This window comes from Salvelinus fontinalis, chromosome 11, assembly GCF_029448725.1.
Source record: "Salvelinus fontinalis isolate EN_2023a chromosome 11, ASM2944872v1, whole genome shotgun sequence".
In the NCBI taxonomy this organism is placed as follows: domain Eukaryota; kingdom Metazoa; phylum Chordata; class Actinopteri; order Salmoniformes; family Salmonidae; genus Salvelinus; species Salvelinus fontinalis.
Window position 1 is genome coordinate 23,875,820 of NC_074675.1, and position 19,106 is coordinate 23,894,925.

At 43.8% G+C, this 19,106-nt stretch overlaps 1 protein-coding gene across 16 annotated transcripts in view; it reads left to right on the plus strand.

Moving 5' to 3' along the window:
- Positions 1 to 19,106, plus strand: part of foxp2 (forkhead box P2) — a 111,435-nt gene that overhangs the window by 29,688 nt on the left and 62,641 nt on the right. For 12 of the 16 annotated variants that reach the window (XM_055938033.1, XM_055938025.1, XM_055938034.1 and 9 more), the window contains exon 4: positions 18,214 to 18,400. In XM_055938033.1, coding sequence (XP_055794008.1) covers positions 18,224 to 18,400 — 177 coding nt within the window. In that variant the 5' untranslated portion in view covers positions 18,214 to 18,223. Of the gene's footprint in view, positions 1 to 5,882; positions 6,274 to 7,465; positions 7,875 to 18,213; positions 18,401 to 19,106 lie in introns of those variants that run through there. The other 4 variants (XM_055938026.1, XM_055938028.1, XM_055938029.1 and 1 more) reach the window with 4 other exon arrangements.

Sequence of the window (19,106 nt, forward strand, 5' to 3'; positions counted from 1 at the left end):
AAAGCCCGGAACTCCCACTCTCCTGAATGGTTCCCCTTTTTTATTTGGGTAGCCTCCACTGGGCTCCGTTCCATTCTGACAATTACCTCCAGATGTAATTCCTATCCCGCCCTCGCCGAATTAGTGGCTAGTAAAAATTAGGTTTAAATTAGCGGCGGTGTGGTGAACGGTTAAGTTAGAAATGTCCATATAATGATATTATTATTCTTTGGTGAGATGCCATTTTTCCTGAATTAATTGAGGTTTTCTTTTATGTAATTGGTGTCTGGTTGAATGGTATTACTGTCATGAATGGATGGCCTCTGTGTGTCAGTGGTAGTTCAGAACAGTGAGGTAAGTGGAACTCCAGTACCAGACAGGACAGATCTATGTACCACTGAACTGCTGCTGATAGCACTGGCCTTTTAAACACAATCAAATCTACTGTCTATATACACTGAGTGTACCAAACAATAGGAACACCTTCTTAGTTTTGAGTTGCACCCTGTTCTGCCCTCAAAACAGCCTCAGTTCGTCAGGGCATGGACTCTACAAGGTGTTGAATGCATTCCACAGGGATGATGGCCCATGTTGAGTCAAATGCTTCCCAAAGTTGTGTCAAGTTGGCTGGATGTCCTTTGGGTGGTGGACCATTCTTGATACACACGCGAAACTGTTGAGTGTGAAAAACCCAGCAGCGTTGCAGTTCTTGTCACACTCAAACCGGTGCGCCTGGCACCTACTTCCATACCCCGGTCAAAGGCACTTAAATCTTTACTCATGCCCATTCACCCTCTTGATTGGCACACATACACAATTCATGTCTTAATTGTCTCAAGGCTTAAAAATCCTTCTTTAACCTGTCTCCTCCACTTCATCTACACTGATTGAAGTGGATTTAACAAGTGACTTCAATAAGGGATCATAGGTTTCACCTGGATTCACCTGGTCAGTCTATGTCATGGAACGAGCACTCAGTGTGTATCTATGTTATCAAACTAACTCCACCATATGGAATCTACAATGGCACCTGGTACCTGCAAATGTATAGCCAGGATGTTGTTGACATAGTAGACGGAGTTTGTGGCGTGTTAAAATACATGTGTGCGGCCTTTTGATTTTCACTGGACTTTGTCTTAACTCTCATTTAACAGCGTTGCTATGGTTATGTGAAGACTATGGGAAACCGTGGGATCCTCAGCACACAGTGTACGAAGGTCAGAAATGGCTTTCCTGTTTATCTTTAACAGGAAATACATCTGTGGAAGCGGGCTATTGTACCAATCCTTAACCGTTCTCTTTCATCTGATGACACCTTGCCGGCCAGGAACATTAAAACCCAATATCCATGTATTTTTCTATGAGTACGAATCTAATTTAAACTGCAGCCTTTACAATATGATAATATCTACGGTGAAAAAAAAGGGGAAGTTGTCTGCTATGCTATGCTCCTAGACTTTCATCTGTCTCCAATCTGCTGTATAATAGGTAAACTGCTGTGAGGTGCACTTGCTTGTTTAAATTTACCCGCACAGCCGAGCCTTTGATTTCATCAACGCGTCTAATTCAAATACGTCCTTTTGAAGAAAACCTACATTTTAAAGGGAGAGAGGAGAGCGGAGCGCAGGAGAGCCAATTTAACCTGGAGTGTCTGTCGCATTCTCCCCCAGTTTTTCTGTTTGAAGTGCCCGGTCAGCTTGAACTGTCTGACTTCTGTCATTTCGATCTCTTTTATTTTTCTCCGCTGCAGCAGTAACATATATACTTCAGTTCCCCTGCCTGCAGCTGGGGGCTGGTGGAAGGGAAGAGAAAGGAAAGGGTGCAGCTAGGCAGGCAGGTATCATTAAGCAGCGAGAGGAGAGAGAGAGAGCTGAAGCCAGTGGAACGGCGCTGAGCGAGTGCTATACGTGGCTCCTCGTGGCGCATGTTGATATTTCTGTCCTTATGAATGTGCAGCCGGGTTTATTTTCAATAGGAACTGAAGCCTGGGCAGTTCCACCTCAAGCTGCTTATTCGGCCTGTTGATATTGAGTCAAGCAAACACTCACTCTGGGATGTCCTGTTGGGCACCGGGCCAAAGTCGCAAATGGAAGTCAAATGTGAGACTCCTATGTAGGGAGGGAGGGAGCCTAAAGAAAGGCAAGCAGCCAGCCTAGAGGGTTAGGGTTGGTGAGCTGCCCAGTGACCACCAGTTTAAACTATTCACTTAACAGCTAATTTTTAACCACTGGATGGAAGTGGCATACTGTAAATCTTGATTAATACACTGAGTTGCTGTCTTGATCTGTTAGGCTACGTCGCCGTGAATCTGAATTGTACCTCTTTTTTTCTCAATACAGCTGCTTGGCTCAGTCGCGGCCGGCTCCTGCTTCTTTTTTTTTCGATGAATGACTGATTAAAAACACAGTCTCGCTGTTGTGACTGTGGCAGCTGCTCTCTGTCTCTCCCTTTCTCCCACTTCTCCCTTCATCTGAAATATCTATGCAAATATGTTTGGACACTGTCATTATAGGCTACTTAATATGGATTTCATTAGGGATCGTTCTTAGCAAGGCACAGGGAAGTTGCCATGGATACTCCAGTGCTTAAGTACAGTATATTAAAAATATTCAGCCTCTAATATAATCACTGAGCTCTAATGGTCCATTTTGGCCACATTCAACTTGTTGTGGGGGAGGGGGGGGGGGGGGGGATAAAAAGGCTTAAGATCATTATGTCGTGTTAATGTGTTTGTGTTTACATGCAGTATAACTGTGTTATTCAGTTTTGCTTTTGGAAACGTATCATAGTGACATGAAGGTGGTCTGTTTGTAGATATACTAGGAGGGATGCTCATTCTATTGACATACTGCAGGTGTCTGTCTGTATGAAGTCCAACTGTCAGTACCAGTGCAGTGTGTTCGGTGTTCAGGATATTGAGAGGTACCGTCTATTCAGCTGTTCACTGCATATTGTAGCTCTGGTCTGGTCTGGTTTAAAGGGGAGGGGAGAGGAGGAGTGAATTCATGTGGATAACCCTCCATGCAAAGTGAACATCATGGCGTTTGGGCAAAGGGCTGAAACAAATACACACTCTCTCAGTCACTGCACACACAAGCCATAGGGCAGGGATCATAAAATAGATTCAACCGCCGACTGATTTTTTTTCTTGAGTGGATGGTCGGGGGAGGCGGAATATAATTACAAATAATTTGTAGACTGCAAGAAGCCCAAACAGATATAATATTTGACTAAAACATAATCATTACAAACCTTGCTTACATTTGTATGTGATCACGTGTCTCTCTATTACGCGTGGGAATACTTGGGAACGGATTTCCAAAATTAAAATCACAAATCAGCTGTGTTCTTTTTACAGTCCAACAATGAAAATTCTAACGACAATTTTCTTTTTATATAAATATTTTTTTTACTCAGAAAACTTGGAGGGCCAAATAAAACCACCCACGGGCCTAATTTGGCCCATGGGCCGCCAGTTGGGGAACCTTGCCATAGGTCCTCTCTTTGTATCTTTCCCTTTCTCACTCTCCATCTTCCTTTCTCTCGCTCTCTCTCCCTCTCTCACTCTCTCTCTACTCCAGACTCATTCCATTGCTGGGCCCCTTTTTAATGCATTTTTCAAACGCAGCACCTCTAAGTGGCAGTTCCACACCAGTGTTTTCCCCTTCCTCTTAATTTCCATTTGTTTCAGCGTTGAAGTGTTTTGGCCATAATAAATCATTCTAATGGTGGGTAAGGTGAAATAGGCTTTGGGTATCTCTGTGTCAGCCCTGAGCCCAGACAGCTGCCTGTGAGATTGACTAGCCCAATGGCGCTAGTGGTGATGGTGGTGGTGGCAGCGGCCATGGTCTCAGTCTCCAGCATGGAAGTGTGGAATGTAGAGATGAGGCTCTTGACACTGTCTGATGGCCCCGGGCAACGAGCTTTGTGTCTGCTTTAATTGAAAATTAATAGTTAGAGGGTTGCTATGGAAATGATGCCATCGCTCCGAGATAGAAACCTACACCACCACTGCAACTGCCATAGTTATTACCATCCCCCACCCCGGCACTACCCTCCTCTCTACCCCCCTGCTACCCACGTCTCTTCTTCTGCCACGGTGAAGGGACGCTAGTGGCGTTGTTTGTCCTTATTGACCTTGGTGCTGTGAAGGCCTGGAAGAAAATACAGGCAGAAAACACACAGTGAAGTGTTAGTGATGCACAGTGTGTTGCTGTTCTCCGGCTGACAATGTCAAGGAGTGGTGGCCGGGTGGCTTTTCAACGCCCAGACCACTGTCTCGTGTTTTGTCTTTTTAAGGATGGCCCTCCAAGTGGTTTATGGGGTGTTGAAGGAGCATCGTAGCCACGTGGCTCGACGTGTTGAAAGTAAAATGGGTGTAATTGCTCGGCCTAATGTTTGCGCTTAAAGCAATTTAGAGCGTTGAGACAGTTGTGTGTAGCGAGCTGTTTCTCAGGCACAACTCCCCCTTGATCTTGTTAAGTGTTTACCACGCTGCTTCAGACAGTGAAGGCAAATGAAAATGCTACAGTTTTTTGGCCTCTGTTTGCTGTTTTAATAATGATATCATACAGCTCAAATCTGCTGGTTGGTATATCATGTGCTATTCAGAGCATGTTAAATCATGCCAACGCACTGCTCCGAGCTATGAGTTCAAGTGGTCTTATACCCCGAGTTAGAGGCTGGATCTTTTACAAAAAAAATCTGTCATGCCTGCCTTGGGTGCATCTCTCGGAGCATGAACGTTCTTCCTCTGCATACTCTCACTGTCTATGCGTGCGTGTATGCACGCGTGCGTGCGAATTTGTATCTGCTTATCTTTGCTTACGCTGTAAGGAGAGTTTCTTGAATTTCGTGAGTACACGTTCATCCACCAGACTTAAACACACACGCACTTACGCCTGTGCGCGCACACACACACACACACTAGCACACACACTTGTGGGGACACGTGTGTTTCTGGTCTGGGGAAGCCTGTGTGAGTTGTACCAAGCCTTTCCTCCACATCAGCCTCCCCTCGCTCTTGTTTCAGTGGTGTCTACACAAACACAGCCAGCCAGACGAAGCCTAGGATTAAATCTCCCAAGTCCATGTGGTGTTGTGAGCTGGTAGCAGATGGACTTGCTTTTGCATCTGCTGTGTGCAAACTGGGCTTTGTACTGTTCTCTTGGGGGATACCGAGGCTTTCTTCTCTACTAGTAGATTCCTGTCTGCTGGAGCAGCGAAGGAAAACATCTGTGGCATGCAGGAGAGAGAGAGAGAGATTATTTTTTTTTAAGTGAAAATTGACAAACAGCATTAGTTCAAAATGTTCCGTCTCGTTTCTGCCGGTGTGTGTTGTTTACAGTACAGCAAATATGTGGCGACGCTGTAGCTGGCAGACAGAGGGGACGGTTGTTCTTTGGCTCCGGTTAACCATCGTTAAATGATGAAACGCACTTGTGCAAAAGACTTGAGGCTCGATGAGCATCTGTAAAGACAAATGTGTCTTTTGTGAAGTGGTTGCGAAGCTTTATCTAATGCGGATGGAGGAAAAGCTGTGAAAAGCTTGTCTGCTGTTCTTTTCCCCCCCTTGTCTCTCTCCCCTCCGCTCGAATACTTCCTCTGAAAAGAGGACTTTTTCGAGTTTCGCCAGGCTTACAGCACATTGCCCTGAAAAGGGAATACAGAAGCATATTAATCGGAGTTGTGAGAGCCGCATGGCAGAAGAGGCCGACACTCTTCTGTAACTGGTGTTTTCCTGAGAAAATAAGTGAGAAAGGCACTCACTGTTTGAAGATCACGCCTAGTTCGCTCCTGAACCTTTGTCACTCCTCACTCTTGCTACGCAGAAAGAAAAACACCCCCTCGACCCCCCCCCCCACACACACACACTTACCCCCTCCCACCCCCCTGCCAACTCCTACTTCCCCCTACCCTTGCAATCAAACCGCTGATTTTTGTGTACGATTGGTCCTCGGGTGCCAAAACAATCAGAGGGGATGCTTGACTTGTTTTAATTACCAGATGTTGAAGTGCAATGGGTCTTGGACGTGAGCAGGCAGAGGTGCTCTCTCACAGTAGTGTCAATACTGCTGGAAATACCTTTTTGATGATGTCTTTGACAGTTAGCGTCAGCTAGTTTTTCTTTCCTCCTTTTTTCCTCTCTCTTTCTCCCTCTCCCTGAAGCTGTTTTCTACCAGTGGCATTTTTCCCCCCTTGATGCGCCGTTGTTAATGCTCCGAGGCGTCTAAGAATATCTTCAAATGACTCTTACGCGGGGGAGTGGAGTTCTCTCTTGTCATTGTTTCAAAGGTTGGTTACTTTCTCTCTCTACTTCACATTATTAGCCGTTTGTCTCGATGATTTGTGTTTGTGAACATATCTGTGTGCATTCGTAGTTCTGTGTGGTGTGGTCTGAGGGCAGTTATCCAGTAATAGATAGAGCGACGTGTCTAATTGTTTTTAAGAGCTCTGCTACTCTCTCTCTCTCCCGGAGCACAGTGCACCGAGGCTACAGGCTGCTCTGCTACACTCGCTCTCTCCCACTAATCCTATTCCTGTTTAGACAGCGACACAGAGACAGAGACGCTGAGAAAGGCACTGAGCTGTGCTAGAAATAAAGCCAGGCACACATACCTCTCTCCCAGGGTGTCCGAAAACGCTCCTTTCCAGCTGCGGTTCTCCCTCAACTGGTTAGTTAGTTCCCCTCGACGCGCCGCCAGGTAGGGATGCAGGCTGTGCCGGCGAGAGCCGAGGCAGCTCGCTCGCTCGTGTGTGTGTGTGTGTGTGTGTGTGTGTGTGTGTGTGTGTGTGTGTGTGTGTGTGTGTGTGTGTGTGTGTGTGTGTGTGCATGCGTGTGCATGCGTGTGTGAAAGAGAGAGAGAGAAGGAGAGCTCCTGCAAGTAGCAGATGTGCGTTGAGAGCGAGCGGTGTGAAAGAGAGTCGCCTGGCAAGCGTGCAGACGAGGCACGAGGGGAGACCCGGCTCGCATCCTGTGAGGAGTCAGACGCTCTACATGTACGCGTGTAAAGGTCCCCACACGCACACACACACACACACACACACACACACACACACACACACACACACACACACACACACACACACACACACACACACACACACACACACACACACACACACACACACACACACACACACACATACACACACACACGCTGCACTCACTCTCACACACTCACTCACTTACCCTCTCACTCACTAGCCAAAAGCAGTAGTAAAAATTATTATTATTATTTTTTAATTGTTTTTGAAGGTCACTCTCAGATCAGAGACCGAGCCGTAATAATTGAAATGTCTTCAAAGGCAATAAAAAAGGAGAATGAGATGATAAGTAGTGTTTTCAAGTAATTGTGATATATTTCATCAGCGGTCGGCAGGCCAGGTGTATGATGGTCTAATTATGTCCTGTGTGTCAGGAGAGAGAAGGCACTGTGTCTAGGCTATACATTTCCACGTTGTGCACTTTTTTCACTCCCTCTCTCTCCTCTCTCTCTCTGCCTGAGAAGGCAGGCAGCAGCCCCCCTCTCTCCTCTCTCTCGCTCTCCTTCTGATCAGCTCCTATTGGGCCTGTCTGAGAGGGGCTGCCTGTTGGTAATTGCCCGGTGACAACTGGAAATGATAGAATAATTGTCAGGAGGGCCGTTTTTTAATGGGCGACGGGGTGATTTAAGTATGCATGAACAGGGCTTCGAGAGAGGCAGGGAAGAGCAGTGGCGGCGTTGTCTTGTTTATGATGCGAGCCTCTATAAACACAGTTGGAGTGATGACACAGATAGAAGCCCCTCTCCCCCTGTGACACCCCAGTCTGCTCCTCACCACTGCAAACAACACCAACAGCTTTCCTTCTCTGGCCACCAGACACTGTCTCTGACACTACTCCTCGCCTTCAGGTAATAAAGCCACTCCAACTTCATCCATCCTTTCTCATCCTCCTCTCCACGCGCCTCTCTCTCTCTCTCTGGACCGCTCACCTCTCGCTGTATTAATGGCTTTTATCGGCAGGAAGGCGGGCTGCTCGTCCAGTATTTAGCTGCTGTACTCTGGCTCGGGTTGTGTGCTGTGTGTTTCTGTGGGCTGTGCGTTCACGTGCTGGTGGTTAATTGCTCTTGATGAATGAATGGTCGGGCTGGTGATTAGTGTTTGACTGTGGACCTGAACATGCTGCTTTTACGGAGCTCTTAGCCGTCTTAGTTTTGTGTCGGCTTCTTTATTTGATGTGTGCAGTTTATGGCGCTGTTTAGGATGTTGTGTTGATGTGGAGTTTGCTGTGTTACTAATGGGTAAATTATTGACAATTAAAATCAAGAGGTGAAAGTAATGTTTTTTTTTCGGATGAGATTTTACTGGTCTAGTGGTGATTAAAGAAAAAAGGGGTTCCCCTCCACCGTGATTCTTTAAAAGCTAATAAAGATCAAATGTGAACGAGTTGCAGATATTTGTTTTACTAGGGTGAGTCTTTTATTTGGAGTTATTTAGCTAGATAAAATAAAATAAAATGTGCAAGGAAGGATCCCGAACTTTATAGGGTATATCTCAGAACAGCATATCCATATAGAGAAAATCCTTTAAGAAAGGAGAGAGAGGGAGGGTCACTGAAATTATAAGCGGGCGAAATACTAATTATCTTTATCAAAGGCGGGTGAATAATTTGTTTACTTAAATATTCATGACATGGAGTAAAGCATGGTATTGGGCTATTGTGAGCATATTATTAACATTTCATAGGTCTTTGTGCTGGAATGCGGATTGGCTTCCTCGTCATAATTTAATACCCAGATGCATAATGAGCTATGTGATTAGTTCACGTGGAGAATTGGCCCAACTCCATTTTGAAGGCAGATAATTTACATTGTTCTCCAGAGTCCTGAATATAATAGGTTATTTAGTGCAATAAAATTAAATGCTACACGTTTTATATTTCAGCTTACAAATCCCCCTGGCGATATTCTGTTTTGGAGCTTTTTCCCCCCTCTCCTTATTCTATCTGTCTATCTCTCTCTCTCTCTCTCTCTCTCTCTCTCTCTCTCTCTCTCTCTCTCTCTCTCTCTCTCTCTCTCTCTCTCTCTCTCTCTTTGTTTCTCTCAGAAACAATGAATTTTGAAATTGTTTAAATAAAACACATGTTTACCTACATGTTTTATTTAGAATGCACCGTGGCCAATTAACACTGTTCATTAGCAGAACTGAGTATTTGTTTTGAAAGTTTAACCAATCACTTTGTTATGCTAATTGTGATGTAATTTAATTTGAGTCCCGTAATGATGATGCCGCTATTATCCACATAAATGATGCAGTTAAGCAGCACCACGCTCATTTGCATGTGCTTGAAGGGGAGAGCGGAAACGAAGCGGCTCCGGTATCACTTTGCTGTAATTTTCCACCTCTGTTCACTCCCGCCCTTTGGATCGTCCCGGGCTGTCGTTGGCTATTGATGATCAGCACTTGTATCAGATTTTTATAGATTTTTTAATGGCAAAAGAGGGTGCCAACTGATTCCAAGAATTGTAGGATGTGGAAATTAAATAATTGAAAAAAATGCAAATTATTCCTCAATCGACGTATCAAACGTTAAGTGAAGTCTCCGTAGAAACGATTGATTTGTATTTATTTTTCTTCTTCTTTTTTGGGGGGCAGAGGGAGGGAGGGGGGGGGGAGTACCTCCTTGAATTTACATTTGCACATCAAAGTGGATCCTTTGTTGGGCGAGAGCTTAATTTTGTATCTATTGATTCCATCATCCATGGTTTGGACATTATGCAGATGGGGTCTAGAGTGATTAGCTGGCTGTGTTTAAAATGGAAAGTAGCTGTAGCTGGTCCTGTAGTGGGGCGGGTAGCTATAGCTGGTAGTATTTTTAAATCAATTCCTAAAATCCTGAGAGGGGCAGGAGTGATCTCCGTTTGGAAACCTCCAGCTGGCTGCTTGGTGTGTGACTAAGCCACTGTTAAAGACTCCCTTTTATCTGTTTTGTCCAGGGTTAGACTGGTCATTTTCTTCTGAAAAGATGATTTTTCTCCTGACCAATCTCCCCTGTTATGGACCTAATTGCTTACATAAATCTTGTCTCGGTATGAATGAGAAATGTTGGGGTCTTGTCAAGTGTAATCTTCACCCTTATTTACCAATTCATTAAGATCTATCGATGCAGGACTGGTGAGGGGGAATGACAACATAAATCAGGCCGGGGACATAATGACCCTAATCAGCCAGAAATAACTGGAAACGTCACAATGAGCTATGTCTCTGTATCACTCTGACTGGATCCCTCTCTCCTCGCTGCAGCTCTGCCCGCTGTCCCTCCGTCCGCTTTACCGTCATTAGCTCCTCTGTTCCCCCCTCACCTTCCCTCAGAAGAAGCCGTAAGCACCTCTCTGTTGCTTGCATCAGTCAGGAAGTCCATCTCACCTCACAGCTTGTTTTATCTCATGGCCCCAGCAACAAAAGCAGACCATGTCACGACAGATAATTACATCAGAAAAATGCAATGAGATTAAATATGCGTCGGAGGAGTTGGGTAAATAGTCCCTGGTAGATAGATGGGTGTACAGGTCTCCAGCCACTGAAGAAAGTTCTTTCTTCCCTGCTTCACAACGCTGCTGCGTCCTCTCTGTAGATATGATTGGAGCAGACAATGGGGCCTTCTCTTTTATAGGTCAATTACTCGTGATTAGGTGGGCTAAGTTAATTAATGGGAATTTCCCAAAAACGCAAACGAGGGCCTAGCTTGATGAGCTTTCGTCACTGTCTGCTTGTGGTCGCCCACTTTGGTGCCACCTCCTCCTCCTCCTCCTCGCAGAAGGAGGTGCTTGATGGGTAAAATGTAAATGATATGGGAAAAGCTTAAGAGGAGAACTTACGCACTAACCACACATGAGGACTTAGAATCTCCTCCTCCCGTCAGTGCTCTGCTACTGTGTATTACAGACCCAGAGGGAGATAGAGAGAGAAGACACTCTCCATACACAGACAGGTGTAAATCTCCACTGACGTCCAGAAACCTAAAGAACGTTGTGTATTTTCATCTCAGATATAATTAAAGACCAAGTTGAATATTTATTTCCCCGGACCTTTTTATGCATTATCATCGATTTATATCGAGTGTTTTCATATTTAAGGTGATTTGTAACCAACTAGATAATTAACTGGAACAGTTAGCCATTGTTTTGTATATTAAAACACACTGTCTTAATGGAGAATGAAACTGCAGAGTAAGACACTGTGTAATATGAATTATTTAAATGTACTTTAGGACATTTAATACAGTGCAGACTTCCTTGGTCGCGGTGGCAGAATACACATACACACACACACACACACACACACACACACACACACACACACACACACACACACACACACACACACACACAAAACACACACACACTTGCGTACTCTCCCCTTTATCTCATTCTTTCTGTCTCGTCTTCTTAATGTAAACAGAATAGAATTAAGTTCGGAACATTCTCTCCACAGAATGACTGGGAACGACTATTTATCGTCAGCTAAAATGATGAATTGAAATATGACTGAGGTTTTCTGAGCACGGTCTCATTGTGCTGCCGATAATGACGTGTGATACCGTTTCTGGAGAATAATGTTAATCCAAAAAAAGCTAAGTCTATTATTCATTCATATTCATCCCTTTTCCATTTTTTCCCTCCAACCCCTGATTTTGTAAATATGATTTCTCCCCCTGAAGCAATCTCATCTTCCCGTTCCATTGTGAGTCACTTTGAAATCCCTTTATCTGAAAGAGAAACCCTTACCATTATCCACAGGTTTTTAGAAATAGTCATTAATGCTCTTTATGGTGTCCCTTCAGTGCCAAAAGGGAAGCTTGTATTTTCTGAAACGGCTAGATCTGCTCTGACTTGCCTATACTTAATCTCCACTAGTGTAGCTGTGTTGAACAGAACTTCAGCAGTGGCTGTTCTCTCCCTGATCCTGGCTCACTGCTTAGGGCTCCGGGAGAGGTAGCAATAAACCACAGTGACTTCCTTGGGCTGCGAGGAGCGAGGAGCTTCGCTAGCGAATTACACCTCAAGTACAAACAAGCATCTTGGTCACGTGTAAGGGTTTATGTAAGCAACGAGCTGAGTGGTAACATTCAAATGAAATAAAATTGTTTTTTTTTAAACTTCTTTTTTTACATTGTTATTTCAACTCGGGGTTGGTTTTATCATTTTCTAAGTGCCAGCTCAAAGCCAGTGTTTTAAGTGGTTGATATCTGTCATTTTGATTTATTAAGCAATCTTAAGTGTTAAATATTTGAGCATAGCCAGGGCCCGGCACTTCTTTATTTTGAATGCGTTGTAACTTATGGCAATGATTAATTAATTTCACTGGAGCACAGAATATGTGATTATTTAAAACGGTATCTATGTCTTGACTTGATCTGAACTGAAGGAGCCAGCAGACGGTGAAATGTCATTTTTGTATTATTCTTCCAGTGAAAGTAACGTTAGGAATTCCTACTACCTGAACTGTGAACTGATAATGAATAGACTTCTTGGATCACGGAGTTAGTGGTCACGTTTGGTTTCTGAAATGGTCATCGGGCTCATTTAGACCGGAGTGCTGTTTCATATACAGTATCATGCGGTCACAATGAGAATGGATCAGGGTTCCTGACTGCAGAAAGACACTGCAGAGTGGAATCCTATACACTCAGGCTATTTGAATCCTGGGCAAATCTCAAATGACACCCTATTCCCTATAGTGCACGACAAAGTCCACTACGAAGTAGTGCACTATATAAGGATCAGGATTTCATAAGAGATGCAGCCTATGTGACACCCTGCCACCTCAGTTCACTTTTGGGGCAGATGGAGACCTTTGTGTCAAATAGGGGACAGTATAACACAGTACATCTAGATAGATGGCCTGTGTTGTGTGTTTGGTACCTGATGAAGAGGGAGACATGTTAGTTAATGAGGAAACATTAGGGGCTGTTAAAGCAAGGTAAATGTGTGTGTGTGTGTGTGTGTGTGTGCGTGTGCGTGTGCGCGTGCGCGTGCGCGTGTGTGTGTGCGTGCGTGCGTGCGTGAATTGTCTCTGTCCTCCCACATCAGTAGTCTCACTACAAATTCACAATCTCAGCCCGGAATGCGTTGTCAGGATTCTGTCTGGGATTCTTCACCTGATGGAAAAGACAGATTTGCACGGCGTAAAATTCAAGAGCAAACATTTACTCAGCCGTAGAGGAGTAGCAAGCAAGTCACCGTTACAGGGGGAAATAGACAAAAAAAGAGAAGTGACTTTAAAGATTCGCAAATAGTGTGTCTCTCTCACTGTATCTCAAATGATTCTCTTTCTATCAGACCCCGTAATAGGAACGTTGGAGTCATCCGTGATCTTTGACCCGCAGACGGATAAAATAAAGAGTTCCGTTTTCTCTCACTATCTCCCCTTAAACACTTTGTATGACTATTATTTTCCCTCCCTAGCTGTGCACCTATAGTATTACCAGTGAATTACGCTGGCAATAACAGTCTGTGTCTGTGTAACTGATTCATATAATATGTGGTCTGGTACTCCTCATTGGAAGATTATGGCTTGAGGAAATGGCGTCAAATAGCTGGTGTGTTAAAATGCAGGACACTACCAATTTAAGGGATGTCAAACACACAGGCAAGGCAGACATCCCCGAGCCTTATTCACTCACTCATGCACTGTTCAACTCCTCCATAGCCCATAGACTCTGGATTGCGCTAGTCCAGTAAATATTGTTACTCTGGGTGGAGGACTAGATGCTTCCGGTCTAGTTGATTCTAGGACAGGCTGATCCCAGGGCAGACTGGTTGGTACCCCCGAGGGGTATAGAACATGGGAGAAGACCTGCGATAGACATACACTCACATACACACATGTACGCCTAATGCACAAACACACACAGACACACATGCACGCGCGTAAGCGTGTCAGACACACACGACGCACACACCGATACATACTTACCCTCTGGGGCCGTACATTGTCACTATCCATCTCTCTCAATGTGTACAGTGAGCCCTGACACTCCGGCAGTCACCACCACAGTCAGATCCTCTCTCTGTGGTCTGCAGCCAGGGTGGATCTAATTGACATTCTAATTGGCAGATTTGAATGCTGCCTTTAGATGGCTAATTAATTTGTCTCACCGCTGTCATTAAGGTTAAAGCACCATCTGATCTCTCGGAATATGATTAGCATATATCTGCATTGTCATTATTATCATTATCATCGGTTAGACACATGCACAGATTTTTGTGGAGGAGGGAGAAATTCTACCATTTTCATGATTAAGATGGATATTGTATTAATGTTTTGCATTTCCTTGATTGAAATGACAATATGATTCTCCCTTGTTTCTCGTTTAAGCAACATTTGATAGGGGGAAGAGGATTCACCTTCTTTTAACCATATTTCTCATTCCAGTTCAGTTTGTTTTATGATTTATGAATCATTTTCAAGTAAATTACATATAGTAAATTGAACCTGTCTTGTGGGTTATTAAAAATCGAATCGGTTTAATTTCAAAATCCCTTATTTTAAGTTGAGTTAGGTAATGCTTCACATTGTATTAACATGTCATTAAAATATCCTTATTTTTCCCTCATATATCTTCAAGTTTTCCTCGCATCCATCGCCCTTCCCCAAAAAAATCTCCATTAGAATTTTCATAAAATCCTAGTAAAGGCAATCAGGCAGTCTTTCTCTGAATATTTTAAACATTGGGCATGTAAAATGTATGCCTAATTTGAATACTTATTAGCCGCATGATCTCGGCTGCTGCTTTGTGCTTCTTGGGCTGAGATTCATCACTGGTTTGGGTGTCACACATTGTGCCAGTCTTACCCTCTCGCTATGTCCTTCTTTCTCTCTCTCTCTCTCTCTCTCTCTCTCTCTCTCTCTCTCTCTCTCTCGCTCTCTCTCGCTCTCTCTCTCGTGCGTGCTCTCTAACTCTCTTTTTCTCTCTCCCCCTGTATCTGCCCCCCTTTCATGGTCTCTCCTTTTATGTCTCTCTCTGTCCCCCATCTCTCCCTCCCCCTGTCTCTCTCTGCCCCCCCATCTCTCCCTCTCTCCCTCCCTCTCCCTCTCTCTCACCACTAATGTGGCTGTGCCCTGTTTTAACAGGGAGTGTTTGTTCATAAGCACGTCTTGTTCACTGCTTATTTACTGTGGCCGGAGCAGCTGTCACCCTGCTCTGTGTAACTCCCGCTCCTGTTTGTTCTGCCTGTATCCTGTTTATCCTGCACCCTGGACATCCTTTAAAGACTGTCTGCTGTTAGCTGGCTTTGTGGCTGGGTCTGCCCCTCATCACACAGTTACACAGCCTGGCCCTGTCATTCTACTGGCATTTACTGATGTGAGAATGCGGTTATGTTAGAAGCAGAATCTGTTACCTGATCTGTGTTTGTTACCTGAACTGTGAATTGATAATGAATTGGCGTCAGAGTTGGTGGTCACGTTTGATTTCTGAAATAGTTATCAGGCTTTTGAAGACTAGTGTGCTGATGTTTTATATACAGTGAGCTCCGAAAGTATTGGGACAGTGACACATTTTTTTTGTTCTCTAGTACTTTGGATTTGAAATGATACAGTGACGCACAAATATCATTCCCCAAGACATGCTAACCTCTCGTCATTATTCACGACTCATTCAGGATTATCCTTGATCATGGTAGCGTCCACATTAATGTAGAAGTGTTTAGAAACATATTCTATTCTTATTTACAATAAAAGTGACTCCAAAATGACACAATACATTATTTAACATTCATTTCTATTGGGCACAAAATAATCGACCAACTACTACACTTTTGACTGCTTTTATACACATATAAGTGAATTTGTCCCAATACTTTTGATTTCCTTAAACTTCGAAATGGTTCACCCAATATGGATAAAAATACCCTCAAATGAAAGTTGACAGTCTGCACTTTAACCTCATAGTCATTGAATCATTTCAAATCCGAAGTGCTGGGAGTACAGAGCCAAAACCACAATGAAATTCACTGTCCCAATTCTTTTGGAGCTGTACTATATCATACATGATGGGATCTGTGTTTCGACTCAAGAAAGACAGACTGCAGAGTGGCGTACAGTCTATGGGCAAATCTCAAATGACACCCCATCGTGCCTCCTCAGCAGTCAGTTTGGGGGCATTTGAACCTGTATGTGTCCCGTTATTGACAGTATAACAGAGGAAATCTATATTCCCACCAGATAGAGATGGCCAGTGTTGTGTGTTTGCTGCATGATGAAGAGGGAGACATGTTAGTTAATGAGGAAACATTAGGGGCTGTTAGAGTATCCCTTCTAAGGTCAATGTGTAGTGTGTAGTGTGTGTATAGTGTGTAGTGTGTAGTGTGTGTGTGTGTGTGTGTGTGTGTGTGTGTGTGTGTGTGTGTGTGTGTGTGTGTGTGTGTGTGTGTGTGTGTGTGTGTGTGTGTGTGTGTGTGTGTGTGTGTGTGTGTGTGTGTGTGTGTGTGTGTGTGTGCGCACTGTGCACTGTGCACGAGCGCGTACGTTTGTGCATGTGCAGGCATGTGTGTATGTGATTGTGAGTGAGTGATTGAGTGAGTGAGTATAGCATTTCTTTATCAGCATTATCTCTCAATCCAAAATCAGTCATGGTACAGGATGCTCTGAATCAAAACGTAGTATTAATTGCTCAGCCTAAGCATGTGACACAATTGGTGTATTTAATCTCAGAAAGGGAGGAGGGCAGTACTGTACCACCGCAGATATAAAAATGGATATTATTTGAATATGAATAACCATACATAACGATTTGAAATATAATTATTGCATACAGACTACATTAATGGTATAGACATTATATTTTATTGAAGCGAAACTGAAATATTAATCCGCAAAAATGATACATTTGAATTATTAGGTACTACCTTAATTAATATGCTAATTAGGGAGAGGCTGTCAAGTAGAGGGGCCCGTCAGAGTGGTATTAGAGATGCAGAACACACCTCGAACAGTGTGTTGTGTTGGGCCAGTCAGTGTGATCTGACTTATTTTATTTATTGTGAGGATTTCCACTGATCCTGGGCAAGACTCCACATTGCTCCAATTTATGCAGGGAAAATTATTTTAAACGATAAAAAAAAAATGTATTACAAGAGAGGAGGTAATATGCATAATTGATGCTGTTTTTAGCACAATCATTAGTGATATTCGTGATCTATTTTTTTTTTCTCTCCTTCATCTCAGCTTTTCATATCTAATAGATTGCCGGTGAAATTAGTTCAATATCTTACATTTATTTGCCCATGTTAAAATTGGAGGCTTAAGTCTTCGTCTCGTCGTCTCCCACTGTATGGTTTGATTGCAGTTCACGGACCAGTTTAATTGTGTCCCGTGGAGAACAGCAGTAAATGTTTTAAATGTCACCAAAATAAATTAATATTTGAGGTTTGATTAAAAAAGAAAAAAAATCTAGCCAATATGTGACATATGAGCTTTTTCTCTATGGAAGCCTCGGAGGCACATTTTATTTAGACACAGCTAAGGGAGAGGAAGCCTATTATATCATTTATCACCGGGTGATACCATGTGATTTGGATCCCACCTCCTCCTCTAGCACATTTTAATTTTGCATGATTAGCTGTGCGTCATTAAGCAACTTCGTTCAGACGAGACTCGCACTAAAATCCTGACAGAATCAAGACGGGGAATAGTTTAGGAGGGTCTGTGTCTGTGTGTGCCTAGACAGGGTGAGGATATGTCAAGTGAGTGAGCATGTAAAAAGAGAAGTGTGCATGTGTGGGCATGTGTGTGTGTGTGTGTGTCTGACTGCGTGTGTATTTGTATATATTTTTATGCTTCCCTTAGAAAAAGTATTTCTGTATTTTTTAAAAATAAATAATAGTCATACATTAAGTGTCCCATACACATATATTCCCGACGTGTGCGTAATGCAGCAGAGGCCCTATTTGTGCCGAAATCCTAGTGATTAAAACACTTATCACGTTTAGACTCTACACCTCCTTTACAAAGAGACCAAGAGGACGTGCATCTCTTTGTATTGCTTCATTTACACAATGAATGCATAATTCTTCCTGCATCACCCCCTCCCCCCTCTTAAATGCTTTAATTTGCAGAGGGACCGGCGTTGATAATAATGGGAGCTTCAAAAAAAAAAAAAAAAAAAAAAAGGGGGGGAAAAATGAAAAGAGAAGGAAAAAAGGGTTGTAACAAGAGCCTTAACTGGTGCCTCTTAATCACTTCTAGGTTTTAAGTCATGATGCAGGAGTCGGCCACAGAGACAATAAGCAACAGTTCAATGAGTCAGAATGGAATGAGCAGCCTGAGCAGCCTATGCAGCCAATTAGATGCTGGCAGTAGAGATGGAAGATCAAGCGGTGACACGAGCAGCGAAGTAAGCACAGTCGAGCTGCTGCATCTCCAACAACAGCAGGTAAGTTGTGTTTCTCCTGCACATCACAATGCCCTACTGCTTAGCACAGGGGACAGGCACTCTTTTTATGGAGATGACACTGTGTATTTAGTATAGAAATAAGGTTGTGTTTTTGTTTGATGGATTTTTGTGTGTGTTTATGACTGTTTTTATTGATAGTTGTTGATTGTGTGGTTGGGCATTTATGTTTGATTTTGTCATGTTGCTGTTGAGGAGTACTTGTCTGGAGGTTGTGTAGTGTAGTTGTTGCTGGTGTTTTATTGTGTTTTCTGCTGTTTTTATTGATATTTGTGTGTGTGTGTGCTGTGTTGAGAGCACACTTCAGCTGAGGCCGTGTGTGTGTGTGTGTGTGTGTGTGTGTGTGTGTGTGTGTGTGTGTGTGTGTGTGTGTGTGTGTGTGTGTGTGTGTGTGTGTGTGTGTGTGTGTGTGTGTGTGTGTGTGTGTGTGTGTGTGTGTGTGTGTGTGTGTGTGTGTGTGTGTGTGTGTGTGTGTGAGAGAGAGAGGGAGCGACGTACAGAGCCGGCTGCCGCTGCCGTTGTGTGTGTGTGCCCTGTGTGTGGTTGTGAGAGCCGTGGCTCAGCTGTAGCCACCAGAGGGCCTCCTAACTCGGTCCTATAGCCGTCCACTCTACTCTGCCACATCCCCGGGAGGCAAACCTTTGACCGGACCCACTTCTTTAAAAGAACCAATCTGTATGATCTCTGT